General features: G+C 35.6%; 2 protein-coding genes across 2 annotated transcripts; one reads left to right on the forward strand and one right to left on the reverse strand.

The window, feature by feature from the left end:
* The first annotated feature begins 1,305 nt into the window (after positions 1-1,305).
* Positions 1,306-7,658, forward strand: LOC117626407 (dentin sialophosphoprotein). The gene is made up of 7 exons (XM_034358084.1): positions 1,306-1,454; positions 1,597-1,716; positions 2,580-3,227; positions 5,809-5,948; positions 6,035-6,155; positions 6,559-6,699; positions 7,205-7,658. Exons 1-7 carry the CDS (start codon positions 1,374-1,376, stop codon positions 7,286-7,288), a joined length of 1,335 nt encoding a protein of 444 aa, XP_034213975.1. The 5' UTR covers positions 1,306-1,373; the 3' UTR covers positions 7,289-7,658.
* Positions 7,659-9,648: 1,990 nt separating this feature from the next.
* LOC117624819 (ubiquitin-conjugating enzyme E2 19-like) lies at positions 9,649-11,556 on the reverse strand. The gene is made up of 6 exons (XM_034356280.1): positions 11,124-11,556; positions 10,767-10,794; positions 10,319-10,546; positions 10,157-10,220; positions 10,003-10,062; positions 9,649-9,901 (listed from the first exon to the last, which is right to left on the reverse strand). The coding sequence occupies exons 1-6, from the start codon at positions 11,237-11,239 to the stop codon at positions 9,855-9,857; spliced, it is 543 nt and encodes a 180-aa protein (XP_034212171.1). The 5' UTR covers positions 11,240-11,556; the 3' UTR covers positions 9,649-9,854.
* Between the last annotated feature and the right edge of the window lie 395 nt (positions 11,557-11,951).

An 11,951-nucleotide genomic window follows, 5' to 3' on the forward strand; every position in this document is an offset into this window, starting at 1 on the left:
GCTTTCAGAGGGCATTGTAGCAATTAAGCCTTCTTATAATTTACTATTTATGTAATAGTGATGTTTTTATCCACGGTTGATATCTAAGATAATGTTTATGGAGGGTAATATACAAAGCAAGAAATATATGTAGATGTGTGATCTACCTCTCTACTAATGACTTTCTACCAGCAATTTTGAAGATCTATCAAACATATAAGGGTAAAACACATTCTTGGTTATTGTGTTTTGCCTCAATTTTGGTCATTGTGAATTTATTTTCACCAATTTGATCATCGTGTTTTACTAGCAATTTGGGTCAACATGGTAGTTAATTAGATAGATTCCAAATTTTCAATTTGAGGAAAAACAATCTCTTTGTTTTTGAGAAAAATGTTGGTAGACGATTGAAAGACTTCCTTAGGCCATCTCCAACCAATGAGGACAAACCAAAAAATTCCAAAATTTAGCTCAATTCCTCTCCCAACCCAAGAAAAGTAGGGGGGCCAAAATTTTAAAAACTCAAACTTGGAGCCAAATACCAGTCCTGCTATTGACTGGACTAGAAAAGTTTTTGATGGAGCACATTCAAGGCTGATGCAGCCCATGCGCAAGAAGGAATCAATAGGGCGCTAGATGTTGCGCTGCTGTTGCTGTAGAAGCTGTCGCATCACTTTTTTTTTAAAAAAAATTTATATTTAAATTTATATTCCAACAAGAACCCAAAACAACGATCCATATTAAATTCAAGCTATTTTAATGGGAAAAAAAAAAGAAGATCGAACAACTGAAATTTAAATCCAACAGTTAAATAATATTTTAAATTAATTTAAATTATATCCAACCCCAAAACTCACTCAAAACACTATAAGTATCCGCCTATTTCTCAAATAAAATTTCAATTTTTATACGTTAAATTGTTAAAAAAAATAAATGATGAAGTTATTTAAAAAGATTAAATGAAGAAAAGTTATTCATCAAAGGAAAATTAGACTTAAACAATTCTTAAATAATTTAATAAAGTTGTCGACGTAAAATTTGAGTCTGAAGGGTTGGGGAAAAAACAATTTGAGTCTGGGCAAAACTCAAATAGTTACTTTTTAGCAGGGAAAAATTTATGTTTTGGGCCAAATGAGTTGCAGAAGGCGTTATTGAACCCACCAAGACGAGTAGCTTGGAGAGAACGAGCTTAGGCCCAAAGACAACAAGCTAACATTAACACAGATTCTCAAAGCCCAGCAGGCAAGATCCTCGGGCCGTGACATTGATCTTAATTACCTTTATTTTACCGATTAAAAAAAATGAAAACAAAACACGCGTGGTTTTAAGGCCAGTATCACATCGCCCTGCTCGTAGAAAAGTGCTCGAACTCCTCTTTGCTCTGAAACTCAAAAATGGCGACAGATAGCAAATCCAAGTCCACTTCCGCAGCCAATAAGTCCAAGAAGGGGAAGCAACGGTATCTCCCTTACAACGTTGGTTCTCTCTCTCTCTCTCTCTCTCTCTCTCTCTCTCTCTCTCTGAGAAATTTAGAATCTTTGAAAAGTTGAATTCTTATTTCTCTCAACTCGCTGTTCTTACTTCTTATAGACTGCTTGTTGTATTTTTTATGTTCAGAAAGCGGTGAAGAAGAAAGGGTCGTACCCATTACACCCTGGAGTGCAAGGCTTCTTTATTACTTGTGATGGTGGCAGGGAACGCCAAGCCTCTAATGAGGCCATTAACGTTATTGACTCTGTATTGCTCTCTTCGCTTTTTTTGTCTTTTTTTCCTCATTTCTTTTTCTTCAAATATATGATCTTTTTCATTTCTGGTTGCCAATATTCTATCTGGGTTTTGCGTATTGTTGCTTATTGTTGCTTATTGATACTATAGTTGCTAATGTCCCATAGGTATTTTTCCTATGTTCTAGTTTCTTGATACTTTTTATCTGGGTTTTTGTTTATAGTTGCTGCTTTCATTTCTTTTCCGTTTGCCTTTTTCGTTCTGGAATTCTGATCTTTCATAGCCATAAGATTTGCCGTAGTTCCTAGAGTCCTTCCACATGCACCTATGGAGTAAAGTTCAAGCTGAATATTGGAACTGACAGGACCAAGAGGGTCAATATTTAAGCGTTGTTCTGTAAAAGAATCTGCTGGTTCCTCTGTTACATTTTTTTGTTATTACACGAGGTACCATTGAATAATTACTTAATTATGTGGACCATAGGAAATCTCTTATTTGCATGGTGAAGCTTCAGAAATCTTCTTTGTCTGAGAACTGATGTTCTTCTTTCTTGTTCAGATAAAAAATAAATAGGAGTTCAATTTGTAAATGTATTGAGAAAACTTTTCCATATATATAAATAACAAAAACTGAATTATGTACATATCTACATCTTCTGTTAAAGAATACCTTTACTGGTACAGAGAAAGCCTATTTTAGTTTTTTCTTTGTTTGGATTTAACAGGATAATTCAGTTTTTGTTATTTATTGGTTGACAAATATTCAAAGCGTTGAATGCTCTTAAAATTAAGAGATGGCGTTCTGGACTGTTTATTTATTTCTTGGCTGTTTTACGTGAGAAACTTATATGTTGGGTTGTTTGGTTTGTCTTGCAGTTTTATGAAGAGCTAGTCCATGGGAAAGGTTCAGGATTAAAGCTTTCTGAGGAACACAAACCTTCAAATAAGAAGATTAAATTTTCATATTCTGATTCTTCTAGTAGTGATGATGATGATGATCATGAAAACAAACAGGCGGGAGAGGACAAGGCAGAAGAAGAACAAGAAAATGGGGTGGATGAAGAGAATAAATCTGATACTCGTGGAGATGATGGTAGTCATGATAATCCAACAACTGAGAAATCAGATCACCAGAAGAAAGATGATGGTAGTCATGATAATGCGATAACTGAGAAATCAGATCACCAGAAGAAAGATGATGCTAGTCAAGATAATGCAACAACTGAAAAATCAGATCACCAGAAGAAAGATGATGCTAGTCAAGATAATGCAGAAACTGAGAAATCAGATCACCATAATAAAGATGATGGATGCGATGGAAATAAAACAGAGGAAAAGATTAAAGACAATAAAGAGGACAATGTTAGTAAGGAAATTTCAGCAAATGAAGCTGAGGAGCCACCAGCAAAGAAACAATGTCTAGGAACAAATTCATCAAAATGTACGATCCCATATGAAGTGGAAGAGAAGTCCATTGATAAGCTTATTGAAGCTGAGCTTCAAGAACTGGGAGATAAGAACAAGGTGACCTTCTATAATCTTCTAATATATATGATTAGATTGTGCATGCTTGTGTGTATTTGTGTTATGTTCCTTTTCTTTTGAATCAAGATTGTGTGGATAAATTGACCAAAACAAAGAAAAGTTTGTGTGGATGCCAAACCTCATTCTGTCTGAATTAGAAATTTAGCTAGCAAGCATTCTGCTTTTTTAGAGTTTTGATTGCATCGTGTCCCCTCTACTGGTTAAGGTTATTTAGCTCGTGGTTGGAATGATTATGACTTCTTCTGTTTACCTACTTGTCTTTTTCTTTTGCATTACACTAGCATATGATAGTATTATTATTTTTTTCAACAATTCAATGTGTATCTTTAATTTGCAATTACTGTTTTATATTTAACACATCTATTTGCTTTCTGCAAGTGCATATGTCATGCACTACACTGTTGTCGTGTTTAGATATTTGTTTTTTGTGTGGCCAATACCATTGTCGTTTTCCACTGTCTTGTATGCACACAAACCTTTCTCTGTCAAAGTTTATCTTTACAAGAGGTATCAATTTCACTTGCTTCTTTGCATTTTTGTGGCACTCAATATGTCTTAAGAATATGCAAAGCATGATGGTCCTCCAAGCTATAATTAGATAACATTTGCTTAGAATAATTTTGAATGTTATTTACATTGATCTGAAAAGAAAAAAAAGGACAATGAAAACCATTGTGGGTACCGTGATATTCCAAACTGTGTCAAGGGAAAAAAGATGGCTTTCTATTCTTTCGTGCATGTAACATGCGCGATCATAATCACAAAAAGAAATATTTGAACACACCTTCGGACTGGATACACTTTAGTGTTACTTTCTGTGGCCATGACATTGACATCATTATTTTATCTATTACCAAGGTCAGGAAACTTGCCTTAATTTTAGGGCTTTGAGATCTTAATGCTAACTTTCAATATGGGTTAAAGTTATAAATTTGTTTTAAAAAATTAAATTTTGACAATTTGTTAAATGAACCACAGTTGATTATGTCAATATCTGCTTTGCAAATGCTTAATTTTCAAATGAATTGATTATCATAATGAAAATTGACCAGGATTAATGAACTCTATAATATTTCAATTTGTTTCACTATTCACATTAGGATTGTGTTTGTGATTGGTTTTGTTACAAATGTGAATACCCAAGTGTAAAGTATCAGTTTGAGTGGTACTTGTTTGAATAATTTTTATACTTTCCTTTTTCTCTATTGATTCAGTACTAAATACTTTTAATTTTCTCTTTAAAAGTAATACCAGAGAAGGGATGGAATTTCCTACCAGAACTTGCTAACCCACCCAGGTTTATGAATGGGTACTGGAAATTTCTCTAGATTAAGGTTTGGGTCCTTTTAAGGGCATGCATTTGAACACCATTTAGACTTAATTAATTGAAATTAATGTCTAAGGAGTTCTTTTCTGTCCCAATCTTTAGTTAGTATTACCATCTCTTTCTTCATTTTCCCAGGTTTATGAATGGGTACTGGAAATTTCTCTAAGTATAGGTTTGGGCTTTATAAGAGCATGTGTGTACTTGATTTATTGAATTTAATATCTAAGGAGTACTGTTCTGTCCCTAGAATATCTTACCATCCAACCTGCCAAATTTTCATCCCACGACCCTGATTTTTTCAGTAATAACTTTGGCATACTGAATTTTTATTGTTCATTATCTTTAGTTAGTATGACCATTGCTTCCTTCATTTCCCTCATTTGTGGCATAATCTTTTCCTGGCTAGTTTTAGTTGGGACCCTCCTCCTGTATCTCTTCACTTGTAGAGAGAGTTTTTTGTGCTTTTGGTGGTGGGAGAAAGCAAAGCATTTCTGGAGATGCATTATGATTGTGAATTTTTGAGTGGTATGGATGGAAAGGGGCCGCTTGAGGCAGGGTTGGATGACTGCTTATGGGACAACTTTGGTTTCTTCAACATTTCATGACTTTTTTCTTTTAAACATGGATTTAGTTGCTCTTTCTTGACCTCTCTATTCTAGTTTGGCGTTGGTTATTGTTCTGTTTTCTGCCAGGTTGGTGATGCTTTCTTGTTTTTTTGTTTTTTGTTTTTTTTTTCCAGGGGTTGTGTCATGTTTCTTCCCATCTTTTTCACAAAATTGGCTTTAGCTTAATTTTTTATGCGTTGGACTTTTTGGTTGAGGATTGTTTCTTGTGCAAGAGTGACCTGTTCTAATTGTTAAGTCCATAAGACAAAGTATTTATGACAATGAAGGGTAAAGCTGGCATCAGAATATCACCTAAGCAGTCTAATGGTCAGAGTAACAAGTTTTATTGAATCAACTTGGTGAATAGTTTTATCAATGCTAGTAAATATACTTGGCCAAGGCTCTATGTCATTTATCAATGTGATCAGCGTATTTTAACTCTTGGGTGGTTTTGAGTTGGTTACAGATGTGGTTGCATTGTGTTTTCATTAATTTTATTAGCATATTTCTTCTGATATCTTGGTGAGTATGCTACATGGTTGATTCAACTCCCCTTGCTACCGGTTTAAAGGGAATGGTGTCTGCTTTCATGATTTTTTCCTCATCCCAATGTTGGATTATTTTACAGAGGCGCTTTATCAGCCTTGATTCTGGTTGCAATGGTGTTGTCTTTGTTCAAATGCGGAAGAGAGATGGAGATCCTAGCCCAAAGGATATAGTGCAGCATATGATGGCATCTGCTGCTGCAACCAGGAGACACATGTCCAGGTTTGTATATTTCTTGTTAGGTTATTTATACAAAGAACGCGTATGGAGGACATCTCAAACTGGGTGTTTACACTTGCATAATATAGGTTTATCTTAAGAGTATTGCCTATTGAAGTAGCGTGCTATTCTTCTGAAGAGGATATTTCAAGAGCAATCAAACCACTTCTTGCACAGCACTTTCCAGTGGAAACTCAGAATCCTCAGAAGGTAATATAAGTCATCAATCCTCATCTCGTCTTCTTATTAACTAAAAAAGAAATTCACATCTCTCTTTTCATGAAAAATCAATTTTTATTTAGTTTTAAAAACTACCTTAAGTGATATGACACAAAGACTTACAACTTACTAGTCTGTGATGAAAAAGCTGTATCTACTTCTTAATGCAGCCAGCAACGATTTGTTAATGAAGTGGAAAAATATGATGAGCTTTTCTATATTTTTGACATGTTTTCCTCTCTTTTTTTTTTTCTTTTTTTTTTTAAAAAAGTGTTATTTATTATTACCACTACATTATTGTTATAAGGTTATGAGTTGTTTGACCCACATAAACAGAACTTTAATCTTTCAGATATCTTAGGATGCTTTCTGATTTTGCTACACTTCCATTCAGTTTGCAGTCCTGTATGAAGCCCGTGCAAATACTGGTATTGACAGGATGAAAATCATAAATGCAGTGGCAAAATCCGTGCCTGGACCTCACAAAGTTGACCTTAATAATCCTGATAAGACCATTGTTGTTGAAATTGTGAAGGTAAGAAAGTTTTTTTTCCTTTCAAAGCTGAAAATATGCGCATATTTCTCTTCCGTCGTCACCATTTTCCAATTCATTGTGTCTCTCAATGGGTCTCAACAGGTCTTTGGATTTATATTTTTTCTTTCCTGTAAGTCCTTTCTGCCACCAAGAGATTCATTTTCTCTTGTTAATGATCTTCACACCAAGTGCGATACTCAGTGTTTTCCGTTTTACTTTTCACTTTTATATACTGGGTGTCACTGTTCATCCTATCATTTCTATCTTTTGTGTGTATTTGGTTAATAGTTAGTTCCCATCTGGAGTCTATTGTACTAATGTTCAGATCTGCCCTCCTGCAAAGTAATGGGTAGAGTACATTGTGCATTGACCTTGAAATATAGACATGGATGAAAGAAGCATTATCATAAAAAGTTGCTTGTCTTTAGGCTGGTGGTTAATTATATATAGGATCGTTCTTGTTGCCTCGGATGAAGTCAAAATCTAATTTTGTTTTGATTGACAGACTATTTGCTTGATCGGTGTTGTTGACAAGTACAAGGAGTTGGCCAAATACAACTTGAGGCAGCTCACATCACCAAAGCCATAGGAATTTGTACCTACAGTGGAGGTTGGAGATAAAGGAATTTGTCCATCTCAACTTAAGGCAGCTGACATCATCAAACATAATATGTAGGCTTTCGACCCAATCAATCTGATAGCTGAATCAAAGAAAGAATCTGGGTTTACGAAATAAGAGCATACGGAGAGAAGTTTGTGTGACACTGATTAGTTTAGATGCATGCTACTTGTTGGTTTCATATGGTATTTGAGATTTTAGGTTGATGTTAATCGTAATGGTTAAACAGTTTTAGAAAAGTGATTTTTTCTATTATTTTGACCCTCTTTGATTCATCGTAATGTTGTATGCACCAAGCTTCTGTAGGAAGAACAACTATTTATAAGTGCTTTTTCAGAAACCCCTTATTAGTAGAACATCAAATAACGTTAATTGGAAATCCAAGTGCTTCATATAAGCACTTCCATTTATAAGCGTTTTTTAAAGAAACACTTCTCTTAGAACATCAACAAAATTTGTTGATCCAAAGGTTTTTTGGGAAAAGCATTGGGAAGTGATTCGTGGAGAAGCATAGAAAAGCACTTTTATGATCTAGAAGCACTTTCAAGTTTTTCTGCTAAGCGCTTTTGGCCCTTTCAAAAGGACCCCAAACATACCCTTAATGTTGGCTCTATTTTCTACTCCACTTGGCCACAAATCTTGCTCTGCTGCTACTTGAGAAAGATTACTTAAAGTTTCAGTGCTAGGTACAAATAGATTGTATCTAATTGACCTAAAATTCGGACAACACTAGTGGTCTCAAGTTTGAACTCTTATGGCAATGAGTCTGTGATAAGTCCCCTCCTTCTTGTATACAGAACGGGAAAAGTACAAATAAAATACATACGGGTTTTATTCGGGAAAATTTGTGAAAAGAACAAATGAAAAGTTTAGTCACTGTCCTATTTCCACCCCCTCTCCTATATCCCCATCTACCTTATTTTGAAAATTTTAAAACAAATTTACCCTTTGTAATCCTAATATGGGTGGAAATAGCTGCACTCATAATATTTTAATATAACTTATTTACGCAAAGGACCCACTAGTGTAGTGGTTTGAAGTATTTACTCCCTCAGGCAAGGTCCTAGGTTCGACTCCTAACATCCGTGTAGTGTGTGTGAGTTTAGTATGCTATCGTCCCTCTCAATAGGAAGGGTCCTCCAAAAAAAAAAAAACGCATCTATGAGCCTGATTGGAAGGATGCAGTTTTGGCTATCCAACAAGGGCACACTAGAGTAGTCATTGAATCTGATTCCAAAGAGGCCATATGAGCCTTTCTATTTGGGTCAACCGACCCCCATCCTCTTTGATTGGAATCTTGGACAAAGATGGTCTTCCTTGCCCCCCCCAATTCACAGCGCTTGAGGAATGCTAGATCAGATTTCTAGATCAGATTTCGACGTCCTCTGCCCATCTATGGCACGGTCTGTTTCTTTTCTTTATCTGGCATTTCTACTTTAACTTGTGTCTTGTTTGGTCCTTGGCTGTTATGTATGCGTGCTTGTAGTCCCCTCCTAATTCCCCTCCTATTTGCGCCTTGGTATTGATTTTCAGGTTCCACCCAAAAAAAAAAAAAAAAAAAAAAAACTTGTGGGCTGCTCAATATTTCTCATTTTAATTATTTGAATGGAGCCACACCCGTAGAGAGATGTGATTTGAATATTATTAGTTTCTTTCTTATTTGTGCCCTAAGACTAGGACTACAAACTCTTTCAAGATTCCGTTTTCCATTGCTTCCCCGGTGCAGGATTTGCAAGACGGGACTTTCTCTATTGCAAAGTCCAAGTGCCCGGAGTGGATGCGAACTTCTATTTGTGACCATTAAATGCCATGTACGCTTTAGATTTAAAACATCATTGAGAAGGGTTTTAGTCTTTTGGTAATAGCCAAAATTCCCGCGCTTACACCCCTCCAATCTAATAACCTCTGTTTCCTTCTTCCAACACAACACCTTCTCTTCCCTGTGCTTTCATCCCTGGCAATATCACAGCTGCACTATGAGAATTTCGGAAAGCATGGCAAATGGACTTCAAAAAGTAAAGCAAGAAATGGAGAAAATGTTAGTCAAGGATGTCCTTATTCGGGAGATGAGTTGGTGGCTGTTTATCGATATTTTTGATAAGGTATTGTGTTCTTAGCGTGGATAGTCCCTTTCAACTGCAAGGGGATAACTTGATTGTTGCATTTGAGAAGGTATTATTGTGTTCTTAGCGTGACCCATGGACATGTTGTAATTGTTTCCTGTGTTCTTCTTAACTTGACATTTTTTAGGCCATAATTAGAGGTCTAATGGTTTTTCTTTTGGCTTGTCAAGTATTAGTTTAGGGAGAAAGACAATCTTTAACTCTGAATTTTGACGACAATTGTCTACATCCTTCAATTAACAATGACTATGAAACATCTCATCTGTAAACAGAGAACACAACAAGAACAAATCAAGGAATTAATGGAACATTCTGAAAGAAAAGCACAAATCCATCCTCTCATCCAAATTAGAGAGGCTTCTTCTTCTACAATCGCTCAACTCCTAATCTGAGAAATTATATTGTCATCTCAATTAAGCTTTTGGAGATTTGTACAACTTCTCCACCATCTTCCTATAATCTGCAAGCGACGGACAAAGCATTACTCAGACACTTCTCATTATAGCACAACTTTAGCAGACTTGAGTAAAACAAATAAGCAAAAGGAAACCCAGTATTTACCATCTTGATTGCTCCAAAGTTGTGCTGCTTGGTTGTTCAAAGGTGAGCTGATGTTTGGTTCTGTGATTGAAATAAACAAAATCAAAATTCCATAAGTATTCTACACCTTGAAGAAATGCTAACAGTTCCATGGTTCAACTGAGAAAGTGATTACCTCCAAGCAGACTCTGGATGGATAAGAGAATGGTTCTCACATCATAAGCAGATGACCATTTATCCTGCAATTAATTCAAAGGAAAAGTTACATTATATGTAAAAAGTTTGGTAGCTTGTTTATTATTGGACTTTTCAAATGACATTATGAAACTACAAGTACCTGAAGAATATCCAAGCAAATGTTGCCAACCAGATCCACATTGGGATGAAAGCAGAGAGTCTCAAACTTGACCTTTGGAGGTTTGAATGGATAGTCATTGGGAAAGGTAAGGGATAGTCTGTATTCTGTCCCTTCAAACACTGTATCTTTGCTTCCAATGATTGTCCCTTTCCAGCAGAATATGTTGTCTTCTTCAGGGAAGGCAGATATCCCAGAATCCCCACTCATCTATAATTCAATATTGAAGAAAAAACAAACTCTTAGGCAAAACCCAAGTAACCAAATAACCCTAACAAAAATTATTGGAAAGAGACTCAACTGAGACATGGGGGTTTCTGAGAAAATATGCTTTGGTTTCTTTTAATCAACATGATTTGGTTTCATTTAATCAGGATTTTCAGGATCTAAACAAGAAACAAAGGGAAAAGAACGAGTCTTGGTGTCTTACCATTAAGGCCATCAACTCAGATTGCAGCCTGTTCAGCGAGCAATTAAAAACACAAGAAAACAACAGGGTGAGAAACATTGTAAACCACCAATTATCAAAGATTCATAACCAAGAAACCTTGAAAACCTCCAATTATCAGAAGAAACAAAAGAAACTTAATGAAAATAAAGGGAATCTATTAAAATAAATTATCTGAGAAACAGAATCCCCAAACAAAAAGAAACTGTTTTTCTTTAAATCGAAAAAGTGAAAATCTGGGGTAAGAAAACAAAACCCAGAAATTCTGATAACCAAGAAAGTAAAACAAAAAATCAAAACCCAGAAAGCAAAATTAAGTCAAGTAAGATGAAGATGTACCTTTTGAGAACAGACTGAGAATCAACGGTCTTTGCTCGCGGCTGAGATTGCTTTGAGTTTGAGGGAGCAGTGGTTGTGGCCACTACTAGAGTGTTATCTTGGTTCACAGCAGCCATATCCTTTATCTTCTCTTTCTCTTTGTTTTGGAAACACAGAGATTTAGATTTAAAAACCCAAATCAAGACGAGAGAAACCCAAGGATTCCAAAAACACAGTGAGCTTTAGAGAGAGAGAGAGAGAGAGAGAGAGAGAGAGAGAGAGAAGGGTTTTCCTTCTTTCCCTTTTTCTGAGAACTTTAGAGAGAGAGAGAGATACGGGATGTGGAAGAAGGGCTTGAGAGTTTGGTTTAAAACGTTGTGAGCGTGACCTAAACGACGTCGCATAAAGGGCGTTCGGTGGGTATTCAAAATTTTCGAACGTTGCAATGACGGTGTGGCCGCCTTCTTTTATCTTAACCTTCCTTTCCTTCATCTCCAACGGCTAGTTATTTTGTTCTGCTAAAAAGGGCACTTTTTTAACTTTCCCTTCTTTTTTTTTCGGCCAATGTTCATTGGTTTCCTACCTTAATAAAATGCCAATTTAAGGTCAAATATTTTTATTTATTATTTTATATCAGCGATAATCTAAAACTATTCAAACTTAGTGCAAGGCGATAGACTCACTGTCTTAATCAACTGGCCTGATTGCAATTACACTAGACAAATATGGCCAACAAAGAGCCGCACTAATACTATTTTATCGAAGAACTTCTCCTAAATTAATTTAATGTTCTTTGAAAAAATTTCAATTTTATTTTAAACTAACAATTACATGAGTAAGATTGAAAAT

Source organism: Prunus dulcis, chromosome 4 (assembly GCF_902201215.1).
Source record: "Prunus dulcis chromosome 4, ALMONDv2, whole genome shotgun sequence".
NCBI lineage: Eukaryota > Viridiplantae > Streptophyta > Magnoliopsida > Rosales > Rosaceae > Prunus > Prunus dulcis.